The 23,268-nt window shown below is 36.4% G+C and overlaps 3 protein-coding genes across 3 annotated transcripts; 2 read left to right on the top strand and 1 right to left on the bottom strand.

The window, feature by feature from the left end:
- Window positions 1–499: 499 nt before the first annotated feature.
- On the top strand, window positions 500–7,052 carry nelfa (negative elongation factor complex member A). The gene is given in 12 exon segments (XM_058782405.1): window positions 500–709; window positions 1,968–2,139; window positions 2,833–2,994; window positions 3,136–3,225; window positions 4,042–4,169; window positions 4,376–4,445; window positions 4,567–4,655; window positions 4,747–4,858; window positions 5,016–5,326; window positions 5,989–6,088; window positions 6,200–6,257; window positions 6,259–7,052. Coding segments are annotated over 12 exon segments (1,626 nt in total). The 3' UTR covers window positions 6,383–7,052.
- Window positions 7,053–7,301: 249 nt separating this feature from the next.
- On the bottom strand, window positions 7,302–12,596 carry faah2b (fatty acid amide hydrolase 2b). The gene is made up of 11 exons (XM_058782432.1): window positions 12,279–12,596; window positions 11,084–11,166; window positions 10,858–10,994; window positions 10,152–10,361; window positions 9,840–9,959; window positions 9,598–9,733; window positions 9,396–9,513; window positions 9,171–9,290; window positions 8,920–9,028; window positions 8,373–8,561; window positions 7,302–8,144 (listed from the first exon to the last, which is right to left on the bottom strand). Exons 1-11 carry the CDS (start codon window positions 12,459–12,461, stop codon window positions 7,969–7,971), a joined length of 1,581 nt encoding a protein of 526 aa, XP_058638415.1. The 5' UTR covers window positions 12,462–12,596; the 3' UTR covers window positions 7,302–7,968.
- Window positions 12,597–17,524: 4,928 nt separating this feature from the next.
- Window positions 17,525–21,547, top strand: btr09 (bloodthirsty-related gene family, member 9). Its single transcript, XM_058782430.1, has 8 exons — window positions 17,525–17,663; window positions 18,281–18,336; window positions 18,453–19,006; window positions 19,228–19,323; window positions 19,434–19,667; window positions 19,746–19,884; window positions 20,214–20,240; window positions 20,806–21,547. The coding sequence occupies exons 1-8, from the start codon at window positions 17,608–17,610 to the stop codon at window positions 21,351–21,353; spliced, it is 1,710 nt and encodes a 569-aa protein (XP_058638413.1). The 5' UTR covers window positions 17,525–17,607; the 3' UTR covers window positions 21,354–21,547.
- The last annotated feature ends 1,721 nt before the right edge of the window (window positions 21,548–23,268 follow it).

The raw sequence follows: 23,268 nt of genomic DNA, 5'->3' as shown, positions 1-23,268 counted from the left end.
CACATTCATAAATGCATGGTTACTAATACAAAATGAAAACTAATGAAGATCAGAATAAGATTCATCAATTAAATGAAAGAAAAACCAATTTAAATGAGTCATAAAAGCAAAATGCCCTAATTTGGAGAAAATGTGATTTTCAGATATTCGCACAACAACTTGGTATAACATTTTTTTATTATTATTAATCATCAACTGTATACATAAACAAACACACACACACACACACACACAAAACAAGTTAAAAAAAACACACATGCCAAGGGATTATAGCCAAGTGTTTACGTTGCCAAAACAAAACACAGAGCCAAACAAAGAGATACACAGAAAAAAAGATTTCACAAATCACTTAAAACTCAGATAACATACCATATGTTTTTGTAAAAGTTTCTCTCTGGCTGTGGTCACACGGGTCCTAGCGCGCGTTAGTGTGTGTGTGTGTGTGTTTTCTTAGGTAGCCTGTTAAAATGCCCGATCTCATTATTCGTCTTTTTCCAAGATGGCGTCGATGAGGGAGAGCGACACCGGCCTGTGGCTCCACAACAAACTGGGATCGACAGACGAGCTGTGGACACCTTCGAGCATCGCTTCTCTACTCACCGTGTCGGTCATCGACAACATACGGCTGTGTTTCTCCAGTCTGTCGCCTCCGGTGAAGCTGAAACTTTTGCTGGGGATGCTGCACCTCCCGCGCAGGACCGTGGATGAGGTGCGACTCGCTGCCTCTGCTGCTGCTGCACACACACACACACACACACACACAAACTCTCCTCACTTCCGAGCCTGGCATGCTTTATTGGGGAGGCATGTTGTTTATTAGCAGTAGTTGTGTGATATGTTGCTGACACGTATGTGTTGCATGTGTAATAACATGGCTTCCAGCATGAGACCCCTGCAGCTGCTGTCTGGATCATGTCAGTCTCCAGCAGTCTGCTGGCTGTCTGTCTGTCTGTCTTCAGCCTCTGGGCTTGAGCTAACTCGCTAGCCTCCTTTATGTAAACATGCTGTCAACTTTTGGAGTGTTATTGCCGTGTTGATTTAACGGAGTTTATTTCTGTGTTTAGACGCCCCCCTTCGAAAACGTACCATGGTAACTATATTTTCCGCCAAAATGCCACAGTTAGTCCAGTCATTGTTAGTACTGTAAAACTGTGGTAACTTTGCATAAACTACTAACGTTACTGCCATTTAAAAAATTACATTAGTAACTGTTTTTGCAGTGCTTTATTGGCATGTTGTTTTGCACACAACATTGCCAAAGCATTATTAGTAATGCCAAAAAAGCAGTATACGATATTACAATAAAATAGCATTCAAATAATGTGATGTCCAAAATCTAAATATTTTATCAAAACAAACAGCAACAACAAATCTGTAAAATGTGTATAGTGATTATATCGATTGATTGATTTGATCACTTTCTGAAGAAACAAATCCGTCTTTACTCAAACAAAAACACATTCATATATGTTGTGGGCAAAACTTTTTTTATTTTTTTGGCCTGTATAAAGAGTTTTTCCCCCCCTAACAAAATACAAAAAATGGGAAATCATGTTTGCAGTGTTTCTAAAGCTAAACTTGAAAATACTGTCCGTGATGTTATGTTTTAGTGAGTTTCATTTGCTAACATATTTATTGGCTTTTATGGGCACTTATGGAAAAACATTTGCAAACTTAATAAATTGTAAAAAATTAAATATTGGATTTATGGTTAAAAAACTATTTAAGGTTTCCTTCAAATGTGTTACATTGTTGTAGTCCATTGTTTCACTAAATTAGTCTGGAATCATGTCATGTGTGTTTTGCCTCCGTGCACTAAGAAGGAAGGAAATATACAATAGCAATAATGTAAACAATGCTGGAATGATGTTTACAATATGAGGCAAATTCCAGTGCAATGGTAGCAGATTCATTTCATCAGACTGACTAGGTTAAATTAATGTCTCTATTGTTCCCTTATATTCCAGATGAAGGAGGCTCTGTCAGAGATCATTCAGCTGGCCACTGTGGACTCTGAGCCATGGGTGCTAATGGTGGCCGACATCCTGAAATCATTTCCAGAGACCGGCTCACTAAACCTGGACCTGGAGGAGCAGAACCCTAATGTGCAGGACATACTTGGAGAGCTGCGTGAGAAAGGTTTGTCTGAAATCAATGATTGCGGTATTAGAGGAGGGTCAAAGGCTGTTGTTTTTTTCCTTTTTCTTTCACTTTAATATTTGGATCTTCTTGCTGCTGATGTTTTCACATAAAAAAACTACACAAAAGATTTGTTCTTGTCTAGGTCCAGATATTTCTCCAGACTTGACAATTTTGGCTACATATTAGGGAATAGGGTTGCACATTTTGGTTAGTTTGACAGCTCATTGTATATAGGCCTATGTGTGTCACACCAGGTGTGTCATGTTATAAAGACAGTGTCTCTAGTTAAAAATTAAGTTAACAGTGTTCTGAGCACTATATTACTGCCTTGGACTAAAAATCACCTTGTACTTATTAACTGACTGCAAAGGGCTGCCCAAAATTCCTTTGTTACTAATAGCAATATTAAAACTGCAATACTTATATCTTAAAATCATTTTTTTAATTTTTTTTTTATGATTGATCATTGTCCATTATTATTACTCTATATTAATGTAAGTGACCAAATCTAAATCGATTCTGCAGTTTTTGTGGTTGTCTGGGATTGTTTGTTTGGATACTTATTGGCTTTTGAGAGCTAGCTTGGCTTTTGATGACTCTTCTCACTGAACTGTCACTTGCAAGTGCATATGCGCTTTTGTAAGAAAGGATCTGCTGAGACTTACTGTTGACGTTTGCACCTTTGTCCAGTAAATGAATGTGAAGCGTCATCCATGTTGCCTCTGGAGTGTCAGTATCTGAACAAGAGTGCTTTGACTACGCTGGTGGGGCCGCTCACTCCACCCATCAAGCACTTCCAGCTCAAGAGGAAACCCAAGAGTGCTACACTCAGAGCTGAGCTGCTTCAGAAATGTAAGTATGTTTATGAATTCTTTGTGCCAGAACAACTGTTTTTCTTTTTCAGTATGGATTCTTTCAAGTCTTTTATACTGTTTGTGTGATGATTGTCATGTTTATTGTCACTGTTTAATATTCATTATATTTGTTTTAAAGCCACAGAGACTGCTCAGCAGTTAAAGAAAACTGCAGGAGTGCCATTCCACTCCAAAGGAAGAGGTCTAGTGAAGAAGATTGACACCACAAGTAAGATTTATATGTGTACACAGTGACCCCAAAAAGTATTTGGATGGGAAAAATGTATGAATGTCACTGCATTAGATAGCAATAACATCAAAAGTTAGGTCATAGGTTTGATATCTTTTTCCATTAGTGGACGATGTCCATAGTTAAAATGATTTTGAGGACTTCATGACTTAATGCATCCACTAAAATAGCTTAGAACTAGTTGCTTAAAAGATGTGGGTAAAGTTTTTTTTTTTTTTTTTTTTTTTTTTTTAGTTTTACATTACTGTTCAAAAGTTTTTTTTTTTATATATTTTTTTTTTCAAAGAAACTAAAACTTTTTTATTCAGCAGAAACCCCTTAAATTAATCAAAAGTAACAGTAAAGACATTTCTAATGTAAAATAAATTCTGTTGTACTGAACTTTCTATTCATCAAAGAATCCTGAAGAACATTATCAAAGTTTCCACAAAAATAGTAATCAGCACAACTGTTTTCAACATTGATAATAATGCAAAATATTACTTTGGCACTAAATCAGCATATTAGAATGATTTTTGGATCATATGACTCTGAAGACTGGAGTAGTGTCTGCTGAATATTTAGTTTTGCAATTACAGAAACAACTTATTTTAAAATATACTAAAATAAAACATTTTAACAACTGTTTTAAATTATAAAAATATTTTACAATAATACTGTGTTTTTTTGATAAAAATAAATGCAGTCTTGGTGAGCATAAGAAACTTACCGACCGCAATCTTTTGAACTGTAGTGTACATATGTTCTCTTAACAACACACAAGATTTCTAATAATGATCGTCTGTCTTCTTTCAGCGCCTCTGAAGGGCATTCCCAAAGCACCATTCCGTAGCCCTACCACACCAAGCATGTTCAGCCCTCCCAGTAACAGAACCCCTATTGCCCCTGCCCGCACACCCCTGCGCAAGGAACGGGGAGTCAAGGTAACTGTCCGGCAATGACCAGTTATAAAATCAGTGAATAACATGGGTGTATATAATAGGTTTTACCCTTTACTAAATGGTTAAGAGCAAATAGTTGTCACAGGTGACACATCATGATAAATCGTGAATGGAATTTCACCTTCTAGTATGGCTGTCATCTCTCTGCTTTATATTGTCAGGTTATGTGATTGTGTGTTTTCTTGCAGTTGTTGGATATATCTGAGTTGGATATGGTAGGAGGTGGCAGAGAAGCTAAGAGGAGAAGAAAGACTTTGGGTAAGTTTAAGAAGATTGTTTAGTTACATAGACCCTGCACCTCTGAACTGACTGACTTAAAGACCAGCCCACACTCCTCTGTGCTGTATTTTAGTTATAATGGTTTTTTGGTCTTGTTCAGACACAGAAGCTGGAGAGAAGGCGGCCAAAGAAGAGGCGGTGGTGGAGAACGCAACACCAGACTATGCAGCAGGCCTGGTGTCCACACAGGTAGTTTTGGAAATCTTTTTAGCCATATGACGAATGCTTTAAATGTAAGTCAGAACAAAACTCAAATGGGTTTCTCTGCTCTTTTAAACAGAAACTTGGGGCGCTAAACAACGAGAGCGCCCTGCCATCAACCAGTTACCTTCCCGCCACCCCCAGCATGGTTCCTTCCTCGTCTTATATTCCCAGCTCAGAAACACAGCCAGGTGAGCCATTGACAGATGCAGGATGGGATGAATGCAAAGAAATTATCTACAGTAGAAAATGTATTAATAAGACACAACAGATAATCACATATTAACAGGAAGCCAAGCTAAATGTGAGCTCAGTCTTCTCAACCCTAATTTTTGCCTTCATATTTAGCAAATGCAGGTGGTTCAGGACGTGAAACTACAAACCGGCAGTCAGAGGAGTCGACCGCCCCAAATGCCGCTTCTGCTTCATTACCCGGCCAGTTTAAACAGCGGCCGCCCATGTATAATGCCAGCACTGCCAGTCCCACGGCCCCCACCTCACCCACCACGCCAACCAGCACGCCCACAAACAATGCTCCGCCTCCCGCCGCCACAGCAGCACAGCCAGACATGCCTACGCAGCCGCCCACCACTGCAGCCCAGCCTGCACCCACGCCAGCACCCCCACAAACCCAACCGAAAAAGAACCTGTCGCTCACGGTAAAAACCTCTTTGATTCATGGATGTGATAATGATATTTTACTGGACTGTTCTGCTTTAAATGTTACTAGACAACGGTTTTATTGAGAAATTTCATTAATAGATGTTTTGAGAAAATTGTAGAAGTTTAATTGTAATTTTTTTCCCCTTAATATAGCCTTTGATGCTGAGAATGACAATGAATTTGACATTCAAAAGTTAGGGTTTATGCAAAAAAAAAAATTTTTTTTAAAGTCTCATGCTTATCAAGACTGCTTTTATTTGGGTAATAATACAGTAAAAACACTAATATTGTGAAATATTATTTTATAATTTAATTACTGTTTGCCATTAAAAAATATTTTAAAATGTCACTCAATTTTTCTTAATCTTAAAAACAGTTGTGCTACTTTTTATATATATCTGAATATTTTATAGTATATTTTCATATTTTTATGGTGATATTTTTCCCCAGATTTTTTGATGAATAGAAAGTTCAAAAGAACAGCATTTGTTTTTAAAATATAATTATTTTGTTATTAATGTCTTTAGTGTCACTTGTGATCAATTTGATGCATCCTTGCTGAATAGAATATTCATTTTAGTGATACTAACCTCAAACTTTGTAATGGTGTACAATCTATGAAGTTTAATTTTTATCTTGCATGTTTGGTTCCCCACAGAGAGAACAGATGTATGCTGCACAGGAAATGTTCAAGACTGCAAACAAAGTTACACGGCCCGAAAAAGCCCTCATCCTGGGCTTCATGGCAGGATCTCGAGGTATTATGGGTTTGATTTTATCCGATTTTTATTTATTTATTTTTTTAACTTGCTGTTCCTCTATTTTCTAAATGACCCTTCTAATGTTTGTCTGTCCCTTCCTCCCAACAGAAAACCCCTGTCCAGAGCAGGGTGACATCATTCAGATCAAGCTGAGCGAGCACACAAGTACTGCCTAAAGCGGACGGGACCGGCAGCACCACCATGCTGGTGGACACAGTGTTTGAGATGAACTACTCTACTGGGCAATGGACCCGCCTCAAGAAATACAAACCCATAACCAATGTCTCCTGAGGAGGACCGGGTTAACAAACACACACACTTGCTCAGCGCGTTTACATAGACACATATGTATACATTCACACACCCCTCTTCAACGCCACCTGAGGAGTGCTTTAAAATACAAATTTCATGTACATGCGCTGTACATATTTACGGGCCAAATTCTGAGGTGTATTGGGAATATGTGCTAGTGAATTTCTGGATGTTGGTTTCAGACAGTCGAAAAGGACTTCCTGTTTGGTTGACCTCATGTCCTATCTCTGTTCCTGCGTTGCCAAAGACAGGGACCTCTTATAAGACAGCTGTTTTCTTTATCTTTTTGTTAATGTTTGTATCTTCTCTCATTTTTAGGCCCATTTCAGATTTCTTAGTGTCTGGGAAATGAGTCGAAATTGAGGCGGGGCTTGTTAGTTTGTCTTAACCTACTTTTGATTGACACATTATTAAGAGATCCTAAAAGGGTACAAACATACAATTACAGTGTCCTATGAACGAAACAAAAAAAATCTGTCTGTGTTTTCACACTGAGAATGTTTCAAATGTTTTCAAGTTCCTCCTTGGACGGAAAAAAAAAGAAATGAAAACAATAAACAAAGTGTAAAACAGGTTATTTTCTGTTTAGTACTTTTCAAGAACATTATTTTTTTTAAAAAAGGAGGAAATAAATGAAAACGTGTCCAGTTTTGAACGAGTCGTTTGCTGAAGCTTTAGTGTAAATAATGTTGATTTATATTGCACTGCATAACCACAACTGAATCACTGCCTTTCTAACAACCTTCTAGTTGTTGCTAGTTGCTATTTTTACATTTTATCTGTGTAAAAGTCTGAGACAAATGTTTAACAGATGTTAATGAAATGGGTGGTGATTTTGTAAATTCTGAAACTAGTCATCTTTGGTACAATACAGTTTTTCTGAAGAGTTTTATGTTACATTCAACATGCAATAGCAATAACAATAGCTATGTATTTTTTGAATGGAGTATAAATGTGTTTTGCCCGTCTCACTTTGACTACTCCTAATGACAGGGTTTTACCAGAACACTTTACAATACAAGAATACCTAAAAGACAACATTCAGCACATCTGCTACACAGTTTCATTTTTGTTTGGCTGAAATCAGGTAGGATGCAAATGACTAGTTAAAAAAAAAGCCCGTAAGAATTTTTCTCTTGTTCATATTTGTTAATATATCTGCTAAAATGATTACACTATTTTGCAAGTCATGTCTAAATATTGACTAAAAAAAGGCCATAGCTTTCTAACCACCCAAAAACAATTTCTGCCATCATTTACTCACCCTCATGTCGATCCAAATCTCTATGACTTACTTTCTTCTGTGGAACATAGAAGATATTTTGAGTAAAGTTGTTGTTTTTTTTGTCCATTCAATGGGCACCAAAACTGTTTGGTTACCAGCATTCTTCAAAATATCTTTTGTGTTTCACAGTAGAAAGTACTACAGGTTTGGAACAATATGAGAGTACATGATGGGGAAACTATCCCTTGAAATCAACTGGATGAAGCAGTGTTGGTTGAGATTGTCTATTTACATTCTACATCATGCCTAGTTCCCGCATTTCCTCCAGTGTCTTCAGTGCTTAAGCCACTCCAGGATCGACCCAGCCTCCAAAAGCCTTCTCCAGGTAGAGCGCCACAGCCAAAGGCAGATGGTCTTGAAGCTTCCCAGCAACCACCTGAACGCCCAAAGGCAATCGCTCCTTACTCAAACCCAGTGGACACTGGGTCACCGGCAGGCCTAAGATGTTCAGGATCCCTAGAAATGGGTGAAATGGTTTTCAAATATATTGTTGTTTTCTTTGCTCCATATAGTACTGTTACACACTTTTGTTATTGATTTAGCCTTTGCTGCAGCTATACTGATTTTAAACTTAAACATCTATTAAAAGTCTATTCCTGTTTGACCACTCTTATAATGGCTCCTGATATGTTTAGTAACTTCTCATTGCAAATCCACTAAAACGACTGCTTAAGCAATTGTTACCTGTGTAACCGATGTTGTATGGAGTAAAAAGGGGATGGTGGTGTTTGGGTGCGAGTAGAGGATGAGAGGGGTACAGCAACACTCCATCTGTCCCCAGCAGATTCTCCATCTCTTTCTGCAGTTCTTCCTTTTGTTTCAGGATGAACTGAGATGGCTTAGAGCTATGAGAACTCTCCATCAGAGCCAAACCTGAAATCAGCCACAAGAGAAAAACATGTCCAGCATTAAGTCTCCACCAGGTTGTTAGTTTGAAAGACATTTTTAGGACAAGAACAGAACAAAACCTAATTATCCCAATAACCATAAAAACATGTTAGTTACTTGAAATAAAATATTAACTGAAATGGAATAAAATATAAAAAACTTAATGTACTAAAATCTAAAATTAGTTTAAAATAAACTGTACAAAACAACAAATTAATAAAAATGACAATCTTTCAAATTAAATTAAACACTGGAAGTATAAAAATAAAAGCTAATTCAAAATACTGATAAAAGTATAGTACTATCTCAATGAAATACTAAAATAATACTGGTTTGAGTTTACCAATAGCAGCCACAGTGTGTTCAGATCTTCCAAAAATCCTCTTTATCAGCTCCCAAAAAGGCCACACAGAGCCTCCATCTGCCATTAGCTCAACAAAAGGCTTTGGAGGCTGAAATAAGCACAAACACACACTCAAACTTGCTCTAATTCTCTGAGTGTACCATTTTTATTGTTATAGGCACTTGTGGTTCCTTTTGTTACAATCTTTAATAAATTGAATGTCAAGGCAACTTCAGGTAGGCCTACTACACCTTGCCGTCTTTGTCAGGTAGAGCCAAGAATGTGTCCCAGATCAGAAAAGAGTATTTGAGTTGAGGAAAACTAACTTCCTTAACCGTAACTCCCAGATCTGCCTCTAAGCGTGCAGCCACCTGTGATCAGAAACAACAACAAAATAACTTTTCAAATAAAGTGCTTTGCATAAATTCAGCAATACAACTGATTTATATTATGCATGTATTATATGTTTTTCTCACCCTTTTCTGAGCTTGAATGAGTTGGTTATCTACTGGAGATGTCAGTGGAGATCCACCATCATCTACAACAGTGAAGAAACTTAACTTTTTCAGATCCACCTCTTCTGAGAGGGAAAGCCTAGAAAATATATACTTGGTGTCAGAACTGACTTGCAGAAAAATGATATTTGTGTTATCTGGTTTATATCTTTGTCTGATGTACTTGTCTGCAGTGGGTCCAGCCATAATCTTCAGAAGAGGGAGCAGGTCTTCAGCGTAGCGACATATTGGACCAGAACCCGAGTAGTCATTTTGGAGACCAGTGCATGAAGGAAACTGACCGTCATTTGACACCACATCTGAAAGGAAATAAAACTCTCTTTATGATATATACCCTGATTTTTCCCATTGCTAACAGAAAGATTATTGTGTTTTTTCTGATTGTTCCCACAGCAAAACGCATACCTTTTGAAGGTTTATGGCCGAATATCCCATTGAAAAAACATGGCATGCGGATACTTCCTCCAATGTCAGAGCCGATGCCTATCACAGATGCACCACCACCGATGATGCTTCCCTCTCCACCTACGAGAGAAAGAATTGGTGTTTATTACAATAATATAGTTTATGTTTTGTCAACCTTTCAACATGTTGTTGTAAACCTGAACATCAGTGCGAAATCATGGAAATCATGGAAACAGTGACTAATGCAGGACTATAACCAATTTATATAAGGTTTTTAAAAATCTATTTTTCTGATTTTCTTTTTAGCAAGACCTGAGCTTCCTCCACACATCCTCTCGAGGTCATAGGGGTTACTGGTGATCCCATAGAGATGGTTGTTGGACTCCATCCACATGCAAAGCTCACTAGTGTTGGTGACACCCAGAGGAATTGCTCCAGCTCTCTTCAACAGAGCCACAGGAGGAGCATCCACACTGGCAAGTACTTTACTGCGGGATTTCAACCCGCCAGAATTGGGCATACCTGTGGCAGCAGATAACGTGAATCAATATAATTTCTAGTATCCTTTTCAGTTCTATAATGATGAAGCTTGTCTCTATGAGTGAGCAGTAGAGGAGTGTGGTAAAAATGTTATCCATCCTGGATCAACAAGCAGCATTTACTAATAAAACTGAATGTCATAGTCTTTGTAAAATAAGAGCAATGTGTAAGGATTCTTGCGACAATGGCAGACTGATTATACATTATACAAAGCTATTCATATAAATAATTATCACAATAAAGAAATACATAAATATGTGGATGTTAAATATTTTAGTTTATAATTTTACCTATATATGATCTATATAGGTAATATTATATTCTAGAATATACAGGCAACATTATAACCATCCAAATAAATGTTTTATGTCCATGTTTTTAGTGAACAGTCATATGATAAGCAGGAATGAATCTCAAAATAAACCTCTTTAAAGTGATACTGATGCATGCAAGGCAGAGAGCATTATGGGAAGTGCACCCTGTAGAGCGAATGACTCTTTGACAGACAGAGGAACTCCTAGCAGAGGATATTGGTTCCTCAGAACTTCCTCTCCTCCATTCTCCTCCTCTATTAGTTTATCCGCACGAGCAGCCTCCTGAATGGCAGATGAGAACCTGAAAGAGAGGACAGGGTACTCTTAAAGTGAAATGTCCTGTACAGTCATGCATAAACATTGTTATACCTCACTTAAGCAAGTGCTCACCTGTCTTTGACCAAAGCATTGAGCAGTGGGTTCACCTCCTGTATCCTGTCAATGTAGGCCTGCACAACCTCTACACTAGTAACCTACACTTACAAATCAAATCAATTAATATTCAGTATTACAAAAGACCATGGCAAAAACACAGAATTACTGCTTCTTTTAGTCTAGTTCAGTCTGCAGTGGTGAATCTGTAAGTGTACTGATGTTGTTTAAGGACTTATAAGCACTTACTTTATCAAAGGCCTATTAAACATTGTGTTTAATATATTTTGCCCTGCCTGTAGTCTAAAATGTTATCACTGGCTTTGGATACCAATCATTTTTAGTAAGTTTACTAAATATGTTCTCATATGTTTCATATCTCATGAAAATAGTTCCTTGTGGGCATCTTTGGTTCCATCAAAAACCTTTAACATCCATAGAACATTTCCATTCCACAAAAGGTTCTTTATAATGGAAACAAATTATTTTAGTTTATTAAATATAATTATTTTAAGAACTGTTTTCTGAAGGGTTCTTTGGGGAACCCCAAATGGTTTTTCTATGGCATCACTGAAACCAAGGAAATTTAAATATATTTAATAATAATATTTTTACATTTGTTATTTATTAAGCAAAAAATTCTGAAAAAGCACAGTGTAATATATATTTTCTCCAGATGTAGGAGCTTTGGACGTAAGGTTTAGGGCATTAAGCCATGATCTACATTTATTTTGCCATAATTTGCACTTCAGAGCCCTTTGTGACAATTATCCATGATAAAGCTGACAAGATAACCAAAGATTACTCAAGTCCATTCAAGAAATATATGCCATAAAGCGGGCTTCATTTAAACCTTTGGAATAGAGACACTGTTACAACAAGTTACATTTCAGTTGGGTGCTGACCTGTCATTCTTGTAGTGCACACTATAGCCATTGGTGCCTGGCAACATAGAACCAGAGTGTTATTTGTGAAACAGCTTTTATTTAAATGTGCAAAAAGAAATCTAAACATAAAACACACAGGCTACTCTTTATAAGATATGATGCAGTTATTGGTTATCTTTCATTCATTATTCCACAATAAATCCAGGCCAGCACCCAAAACAAACTCAATCAGTCTCATTCACAATGACATAACACCCATATGATCATTTTATATACAATCCCTACTGCTCAGCTGTGACAGAACTAATGCAAGTAAAAGCTCAAACCTCTCTTCTGCGTATCTTCTCAGCCAGTTGCACTGCAGAAAGAGTAAGCAGTGGGTTTCTGATTGGAGGGAGATGTTTTGGTCGCTTTGTGCCGGGTGAGACCAGCCTAAAGAGAGCCAGGAACAGCCTGGGCACGAGGACCAGCAGGAAGCGCTGCACACGCTCTCCGATTGTCAGAGCCATTGTAGCGAAAGCAGAAATGTAAAGCACAGTGCACACATGCCAATCCCACAGCAATTTATCTCTATAGATGCTGAACTTTGACCTAAGTTATCTCCAATATAGAGAATATAGTGCTATTCTTACAATTGACCTATCGGTAAGCCCCGCCCCCCTTAGTTACTGTTGCTCCCTCGGACAAACAAACGGAGTTGCTCACCGTCTTACAATGACAGCTGCAGTGTGAAAACCTTGTACCACGATGTTTTTGCACAATTTTGGACACAGAAGGCCACCAAATGGGAATTAAATATTCCATGGAGGGATTTATAAAATATTTAAAAATAAATACGGTGGGTATAAGCGAGGGTTTACAGATCACAATGTGAGTGGGAGAAGTCTCATATTACGGTCATCACGATCGCGGATGACAACATGCAGGATCAACACTGTTCATGTATCGCAGGGTACGATTAAATTAATGTACATTTAACCAGTTTAATATGGAGAGGCACTGAAATATAGACCTTTGTTTATGTGTTTTTGACCTACACTGTACAAGACGCGAGAACAGTCTGCTATTTAAGTTTGTACGTTAGCATGGACTCACTAACTTTAACGTTAGCTAGTTTTAGCCAGAGATACCTTGCTAAAGCACAAGCTAACATTAACGTTCTGCTTGAGCATTTGAAAACTGTAACTTAATGAGTGTATGACAACCAGAAAATGAACGTTTTTGTCTTCATTTGTATTGGGGTGAATACTTGGGGACATTTTGCTCTGTTTTGTTTGGATTCAGGAAATGTAATAAAATAAATGATATTGCCCATCCTCTCAGGATACCTGAAATCAGTGTTACAAGTACCCCAGGCACATCGTTTTGCCATTTTTGAAGCATAAACCCCATAAAACCGATGCGAGCTTCGGATCCTCCAAAGTTTCTCTATGGCGCTGAAACCTAAAGATGTCCGAGTTCCGCTCCACATTTGCCAACCTTCGCGAGACAAATAAGCAACCGCAGCTTCAAAAACAAGCCCAATATTTTTTTTGATAATTTATTATCATCAATATTATTTATTATCAATTATTTATTACCAATAAATGAGCCTGCAACATATTACACTGAAACTATTCTTTTATCTGAAAAGCAAAAACAGATGCTATTTTACAAAAATTAGCAAACTGCAACAAAAGTGGGAATAAAACTCGTCTCCAATCACCTGTGAGCAGAATAGGATTGGAGAGATGGAAAAGGAGAAAAGCACAAGAGATTCAAAGGGGAGTTGTAACATAGCCACATATTTATACCCTAAAATATATAGGGGTCATTCTATGGAAATGTCAATTTTTCTGCCCCAAATATATTTTAAAATGAAACAATGGAACAATATTTGAACAATTACACCTCCTTGAGCCATCAATGTGGCAATATTTGTTTTTAATTAATTATAAAGAATTCCAAGCACCACAAAACTGCTCGTCCCCACAGCCATGTACACTGTACAGAGGGAAAGTGCTTTATTTTGAGGTCAAAAACAGGTTTTTCATTCCTTTTAAAATAAAATAATGTATAGGCTACTATCAAATAAATGACATAAAAAAACAAAATGCGACATAAATATTATAGAAAAATATATTAAATATATTAAATTGTAATTATATTAAAAAATAAAATATTATATAATATTATTAAAAAGAAATTAAAAAATATTTTTTTTTAATCATTAAGCTGTCATTTATGTGTATTCATGAAGTCAAAAGGTAATCTAATAATGTGGTCTAAATTTAAATGTTAAAAAAAGAAATACATTTTAAGACATCTTGCCATACCAGGTTATTGGAACCAAATGTATTTACTCAGTATTAGGATATGACTACTTGTTTTTTATTACAGCCCGTGATAATTAATACATTACAAAAACATAAAAATTAGGCTAAAAGAAAGTCATCCCACTCCTCTACGTCTACTTCTATCATTGCTTGGATTACAGCGTCACGTGCCTTCTTTTTGAATGTGATTTTTCTCCAGTGAGGGGTAGGAACATGTGGAAAATTACGCTACGGCACTTATTATTGCACTGGCTGGCTATTAACTGCGAGCAGACAGAGTGCAATCAATGCATTGGAGAATACGGCGAAAATAAATGAAACGAAGTTGCTTGTCAGATTTCGCTAACAAGCAACCATATTTTTTTAAATAAGCCCAGAAAACTGCAACCCGCAACCAGAGATTTTTTCCCGAAACTTTATAAAAAAAGAAGCCCAAAGTCGCGTATAATACGCGGACTTGGCAACTGTGTTCCGCTCCCCGTGCAACTGATACTCGACGGCCATTGGCTAGTCTGCGTTCGAGGGGAGGGGCTTACCGAAAGGTCAATATAATACATATGCAGTCACCACACTTATGGTCATGAGGAGGTTTTGTACACAGGTGTAGACGCAACACTAGGGTCAATAAGGGACAATGGGATGAGAAAGTTCAGAGAAAATCCAAGTTAATACTTTGATCTAAAGAGGATCCTTTTCTAGTAAGATCTACAGTGCCTTGCGAAAGTATTCATACCCCTTAATTTTTTTTCACGTTTGTTATGTTGCTGTCTTATGTTAAACTGCTTTAAATTACTTTTTTCCCACATCAATCTACACTCCATACACACCACATTGACAAAGCAAAAACAGAATTGTCCCAACTTTGTAAATTGATTAAAAATAAAAAACTGAAATAAGTACATTGCATAAGTATTCGTACCATTAACTAAAAATTTAGCTGAAGCACCTTTACAGCCTCAAGTCTTTTTTGTTTGAAGTGATAAGTTTTGCACATCAACATTTGGCAATTTTCTGCCATTCTTCACCTCACCTCTTCACCTCTCAAGCTCTGTCAGGTTGGATGGGGGCAGACACACATTTTCAGGTTTCTCCAGAAATATTTGATTGGGTTCAAGCCCAGGCTGTGCTGGGCCACTCAAGGACATTCACAGAGTTGTCTATAAGCCACAAGCTGTCATGATCCTGTTGGAAGGTAAACCTTCTGTCCAGTCTGAGGTTCTGAATGCTCTGGACTGGGTTTTCATTAAGGCTATCTCTATATTTTAGTGCTTTGAGCTTTTCTTCTACACTGACAAGTCCCTCAGTCCCTGCCGCGGAAAAACATCCCACAGCATGAGACTGCTACCAGCACACTTTACTTTTGGGATGGCACTCTGCAGGTGATGAGCAATGCCTGGTTTCCTTCAAACGTGATGCTTGGTATTAAGGTTCATCAGACCAGAGAATCTCGTTTCTCACAGTCTGAGAGTCCTTTAGGTGCTTTTTTGCAAATTCCAAGTGTTTTTTCATGTGTCTTCACTGAGGAGAGGATTGAGTTTGGCCACACCACCATAAAGCCCAGATCGGTGGAGTTTTGCAGTGATGTTTGTCCTTCTGTAGGTTTCTCTTATCTCCACATATGATGATGGAGCTGAACTAGAGTGGCCATCACGTTCTTGGTCATCACTCTAACCAAAGCCCTTCTCCATCAATTGCTCAGTTTGGCCAGGAGGTCAGCTCTAGGAAGAGTCCTGGTTGTTTCAAACTTCTTCCATTAAGGGTAACAGAGACTGCATGCTTCTGTGACTCTTCAAAGAAGCAGAATTTTTTTCCCCAGATGTGTGGCATTCAGCTGTTAGATCTTTTATTAAGACGTGCCTTTCCAAATCATATCCATTCAATTGAATTTGCCACAGGTTAACTTCACTCAAAGTGTAGTAACATCTACAAGCAATATGAATGCTCTTGAGCTAAATTTCAACTGTCCCAGATAAAGGTATGAATACTTATGCAATGGAATCATTTACATTTTTTATTTTTTAATAAATTTGTTAAAAACCTGTTTTTTGCTTTACTATTACGGTGTATGGAGTGTAGATTGATGTGGGGAAAAAAGTAATTTAAAGCAGTTTAACATAAGGCAGAAACATAAAACATGAAAAAAAAAATGAAGGGGTATGAATAATTTTGCAAGGCTCTGTACAACACAGTGATGTGTATCTGGTTTAGTACAAGTGTTTGTAAAATATTTAAGGCCTTTTGCCTATACACATCTTTATATAAATTACTTTATCATCATCCAAAATGAATAATCCTTTTTACTGACCCATTGTGCAATACTTCTGTACGCAGAATTGTTCTATAAAGTGACATTTAAACAAAAATGTTTCCTTCCTAGTCCTTATAATATTTGTGATGATTGGTAGTTGGAGAGGCTTAAAACAGCATAGCACTAATTGTTGATTAATTGGGCAACATTTTACAATAAGGTCCCATTATAGTCAGTTAATGCATTAACTAACAATAAGCATACATTTGTTGCATTCATATTTGTTAACATTAGTTAATAAAAATACAATTGTTCATTGTTATTTAATGTTAGCACAAGTACATTAAATAATTGCAACTTTTGATTTTAATAATATATTATATATATATATAATATATTATTATAACTCTAACCAAGATTAATAAATGCTTTGGAATTATTTTTCATTGTTGTTTCATGTTAACTAATGCAGTAAATTAAAGTTAACAAATGGAACTTTTTCGTAAAGTGTTATCATATTCTTCCATAGTAAATGAGTTTTTTTGGTGTATAATGATATATAATATAGTATATAAAAACAAAAAATCTTTTTATTTACATTGGGAAAGAACATACTTTAAATATACATTCTTCAAGTTGTATTGTTGTGTCAATCATGACTGATTACATTCTAGTTTTTCACTCTCATATGCAAAAATATCTAGGAAACAAGTGCAATGAAACTCATATCGTTTCAGTCATGGCTTCCCCCAGCGGTCAACTGATCTAGAGAGTATTATTTGTCTAAAGAAGTACTCTTTCTTCTGGTATGTCCAGCCACCTAATAAACAAACATTTAATAAACAATTTAATACATTTAATAAACAACACCTTATAAACAAATGTTGTTTTAACCTTTTTCATGGCCTAAAATAACAGATATGTATCAAACACATCCATAGAAGAGGAATACTTAATCTGTTCCATATAAAGAAAATATGGGAGGAGCTATGAGACTGATGTAGCTGGGTGGAAACTTTCAGTGAAATGAAACCAACCATCTGCAAACTGAAAACAACACTCTAGAAACCTTTTTTACCTTTAAACAACAAAATGTTTAGTTATCCATATGCACGCAAGATGTATGCGAGGACAGCTGATACTCAAAGGTACGTGATAGAAATATAGGATAGAAATAAATGTTAGTGGTCTTATTCAATTCTTATTCGGTGTATGGTATATGCCTGGGGGAAAAAAACAGAGCAATCCAGGAATCATGAGTCAAATGCTCATTTAGTTGTCTTTTGTTACTAAAATAGTATCAGAATTGTATTAAAAAGATGAAAGGTATGTTGTCATTATCTCTCACATCTTAAAGACTTGAGAAGCATGAAGTATATGAGCAGACTGACTAAATACAGGCCAGTGAAAACGCAAGATTGATTCCATTTGATCATGTTTACAGACATTTATTTTATATAATTTAAATTGTTTTAATTTCTGTCACTGTCTATCCAAGAATATTTCAACCTTACAAATAAAAAGTTTCCCCCAAATTATTATTGCTAACATGAGATGAAAACATTTAATATGAATGAACATTTAATATTAATTATATGAACATATTTATTTATTTGAATTATTTTGACACGAAACATACATACAACATATTTGGATATCTTTAAGTTTTAACAAGTATGTGTTATTTTACTCTTATGAATGGTGATGATTTTTGCTGTAAATAAGACCTGATGTGTTTTTTATTATTTATTTAAATATTCAAAAGGGCAAAAGCAATGTCAGAATCTCCAAAACCACAAGAGAAAAGGAGGAATTTATCTTGTAAGTCAGTAACCCTCATAAAATAATGGATTATTGATCTGAAGTTTTATATATATATATATATATATAATGTGATAAATGTACTATTTATATCTCACTTATATCTCTTTTTTCAGCCCTGAAATCCTCCACTGGTCCTCTGACCGAGGAGCTCCAGTGTTACATCTGTCTGGATGTGTTCATGGATCCAGTCTCCACTCCGTGTGGACACAACTTCTGCAAGATCTGTCTGAAAAAATGCTGGGACAACAGGCACGACTATAGCTGCCCAATTTGTAAAGAATCATTCAACCCAAAACCTAAGCTCAAGATCAATACAACACTCAGAGAAATTGTAGATCACTACAAAAAGAAAAATAATCTGAAAATACCTGCGGTGTTGTGTGATATCTGTACAGATACGAAACAGAAAGCCCTGAAGTCATGCCCTGCGTGTCAGAGCTCTTTCTGTGAGACTCACCTGGAGCGTCATTTGAGGGTTCCAGGTTTAAAACAACACAGGCTGATAGATCCTGTAAATAATCTCCAGGATCATTTGTGTCAGAAACACGACAGACCTCTGGAGTTGTTCTGTAGAGATGATCAGTCATGTGTGTGTGTGATCTGCACTGTGACCGAACACAAGACTCACAACAATGTTCCTGTAGAGCAGGAGAGTAAAGAGAAAAAGGTAGGAAATACCAACATGAAAACATTTTAAAATTTGTACAAAAAAAGATCCTTTGTATATGTCATCCTCGTTTTTTCAGGATAGCTTTTAATTTATTTTACTTTTTTTTTGATATGCATGTACACACTTTTTTTGGAAATATGTTTTATTACACCTGATAACTCTTGTTTTCTTTAAATGCCTTGTGAAGCTTGCTTTTAATTATTATTCTCTGGCCATAGAGTCAGCTGATAAAGACTCAGACAGATGTGCAGCAAATGATCCAGGACAGAATGAAGAAGATTGAAGAAATCCAACATTCAGTAAAGCTTAGAATAGTAAGTTTATATATTAAAGTTTATTAATGTGTATATATATAAAATATTTAATTTGTCAGATAGTTGCATTTCAAAAAAGTAATGTTTTTTTCATGAATTTGACTAATCAGAAAAACACTGAAAATGAGAGAGCAAACAGCGTTGAGCTGTTCACAAGTCTGATCCGCTCCATTGAGAGATGTCAGTCTGAGCTGCTGGAGGTGATGGAACAGAAGCAGAAAGCAGCAGAGAATCAGGCCATGCAGCTGATTAAAGAGCTGGAGCAGGAAATCGCTGAACTCAAGAGGAGAAACAGTGAGCTGGAGCAGATCTCACACACTGAGGATCACCTGCACCTCCTACAGGTCAGTGTTTCTCTCTCTGCTCACGTCACAGGATAACACTCAACATGCTGAAGGATTCCTCTCTCTCTCCTCCTTTAGATTTATCCGTCCCTGTGCAGCCCTTTAGACACCAAGATCTGGGCTGGAATCCGTATTAATACTTGTGTGAGCGTGGAGACTCTGAGAAGAGCTCTGACTCAGCTGCAGAAGACTCTAGATGAGAAACTCAGTCAAACAGGTAGTTTTACAGATTCTTAATTCACAGTTAATGGTTTAGTTAATCAGCAGATACAGAATGATCAAACTTCTTAGCACACATAAATCATCCACTTTAGGAAACCAGTTTTCAAAAAGGCAGTTTTTGTTGCAATTGTAATGTTGTTGCATTCATTTTTTATTATTAAATGAGCACATACACTCATCTATCTTCAGAGTATTATTTCTTCTTTCTGTCAGGCTGCTCAATCCCAAATGCAAGTGAAACATGTTTAAAAGCAAATTCAGTTCATAAATGTGTCTGAACGTAAATAAAGATCTGATTATCTTTTGTTATCATGTATGTCACAGTGTTGAAGAGAATACAGCAGTATGCAGGTACAGTGTTTGATCCTATTCACTCACATACACTTACAGTACCTTAAAGGAATAGTTCATCCAAAGATGAAAATTTGCACACCCACAGGCCATCTAAGATGTAGACGAGTTTGTTTTTTCATTGGAACAGATTTGGAGAAATTTAGCAGTAGACTACGTCACTTGCTCACCAATGGATCCTCTGCAGTGAATGGGTGCCGTCAGAATAAGAGTTCATACAGATGATACAAAACATCACAATAATCCACAAGTAATCCATGTGACTCCAGTCCATCAATTTGTTTTAAATATTGTGATGTTTTGAATCTCATTTTGACGGCACCCATTCAGAAGTGATGTCTTGCAAAATTTTTCCAAATCTGTTCTGATGAAGAAACAAATTCATCTGCATCTTGAATGCCTCATTTTCAGCACGTTATCATTTTGGGTGAACTACTCCTGAACTATATGATCTGATAAGGGACTTGCAGCATTCCAATTTTCCATTTTTAGCATTCAGTTATTCAAAATAAAACACAAAAATATTTCTGCTCTGATGCTGTGATTGAAATTTTCTCTCTCTCAGTGGATGTGACTCTGGATCCTGACACAGCTCACCCTGAACTGATCCTGTCTGAAGATGGAAAAAAAGTGCGACATGGAAACATAAAGCAATACTTCCCAGACAGTGACAAGAGGTTTGATAAATATATGATTGTCCTGGGAAACAAGGGCTTTTCATCTGGGAGGTTTTATTTTGAGGTGCAGGTTGAGGGAAAGACCCAGTGGAGTTTAGGTGTGGCAAAAGAATCCATTAACAGGAAGGGGGCGCTCAACCTGTGTCCTGAAAGTGGTAATTGGACTTTGTGGCAGAGAAATGTAAAAGAGCATAAAGCTTGTGAGTCTTCCCCTGTCTTTCTCTCCTTGAGCGTGAAGCTTCAGAAGGTGGGTGTGTTTGTGGATTATGAGGAAGGCTTGGTCTCCTTTTATGATGTGGAGTCCAGGTCTCATATCTACTCTTTCACTGGTCAGTCTTTCACTGACAAACTCTATCCATCTTTAAGCCCTTGGACTAATGGCGCAGGTAAAAATTCAGCACCACTGATCATCTCACCTGTTAATTACAATGAATGAAATATACCTAAATATGAAGTACCAGATGAAATAGATTTTTATAATCATGATTCTGAAATATATGTGCTTTTGTTCAAATAATGAAAGTGTGTACATTCTTAATAACAGACTGTACAAATCTACATAATACAGTAAATGTAAATGTTCAGAATTTTGTAGAAAATTATTTTATGCATGTTTCATTAAATATTTGCTCAAGCATTTTCATTGGCTCAAGCTCTTCTCTGTCTGTCAAAGTGAAATGATGTGATACTGACCTGTAAACAGTCATTCCTGTGATGAACAATTCTTTTTTCACATGGGACAATGCATACTTATTTGAACATAATTTTCAGTTGCTTTTCAAATACGTACAGCATCGCATATAACACATGCTTTCATATTTTAACTAAATATGCAAGCTTAAGATTGTGTGTATCCCTCTTATATATCCCTCAGATCTATCAGCCTCACATTTTAATTTGAGGTAATTTTGCTCTTTAGTCTTGTGCCAGTAGATGGCAGCATAGAGTAATATGAGCGGCTTCTTCATGGCATCCAACACACACACACGATACACACTCCTTCATGTTCTGCTGCATGCAACTCTACACCCATTAGGGGCAACAGGAGTAATTTAATGAGCTGTGTGCGCTCAAGCATTGACTCATTTAGCTATTCAAGAGGTCAGATGCGTGCTTTATTTACCGTGAGATATTATATTCTTGCACTATCAAATTCAGCTCACAACTTTTATGAGTCAAAAAGTCATGACGTAGCTAAAGGATGACTGAAGACATTTGAATAAAATCGTTTGAAAAGATTTTAATATATTTCATGAATTATATTAGAGTATTATTTATCTACAAATGGGCGTCACATATCTGACAAACTTAAACAATGAAAGGGTGTCCAATATTATCAAAACAAAAGCACTTTTAAAGCTCATAAATAACTTAACAGTGACGGGCTTGCTTAATAATTTATACATCATAGATTTGATAGGTGTTGTCTTCGTATAAAGTTTCTCACAGCACTGTAGGCCAGTTTGTCTTGGATTAACAAAATAGCCTACTGAAAATAATAAACAGAATTATGTTGTTTAGTGTTGCAATGCAACGTTATATTAATCTCCGGTATGTGGGTTCTATCAAATGTTGAGAAAAAAAGTGCGCTATTTTAACTGTATTTCTCAACTGGCATCTAATAATAAGACACGATAAAAAAAAATAATAGGTTATAATGCAAACAGAGTGGGGGAAAACGCCTCCCTTATAAGGACTGTGTAATTTATATATTTATTTTTTCTGTGACAAAATAAGTTCATCACACTTTTAGTGACAATGACATAAATTATAAAAAGTATGAAAAATGTCCAGTGTTTTCATGTTATTAGATTTTTCATAAAAATGTAATTTGTACCAAGGGGGCGTTTTGCCCTACAGGTGGGGTAAAAGCTCACCACTATTAAGCAATTTGCTTTATACATTTACAGCAAAAGCTAAGTACAGGCAGTTTTAGCTTGAAATGAAAAAGACTATAATCAATAATTATGAATAACAAAATTATAATAGCCTATTTGAAAAATGTTGTTACCTTGATGCTAGCTAGCTAACTAGCTACCTCATGCTAACTTGAGGTAATTTTTAAATATGAAGTCCAAATATTTTTATTCAACCAACTAGTTAAATATAGATTTGATGGAAAACAAAGGATTTGACCTTCAGAACAGAATAACTACAGTTATTGCCCCCTGGGGGGCGTTTTACCCCACTGACTATGATTGAGAAATTTTTTTTATTACATTCTGAAAATAACACATACTCACTATCTACAGGCCCTACTGTTCTCATATCATATAACTGTGATGGTCTACAAAATAAGATTTAAAACAATTTATTCTTACTGCTGAAAGTTAGATCATTTACGTGAACTT

Source organism: Onychostoma macrolepis, chromosome 07 (assembly GCF_012432095.1).
Source record: "Onychostoma macrolepis isolate SWU-2019 chromosome 07, ASM1243209v1, whole genome shotgun sequence".
In the NCBI taxonomy this organism is placed as follows: Eukaryota; Metazoa; Chordata; class Actinopteri; order Cypriniformes; family Cyprinidae; genus Onychostoma; species Onychostoma macrolepis.
This window is presented reverse-complemented; position numbering and strand designations above follow the sequence as displayed.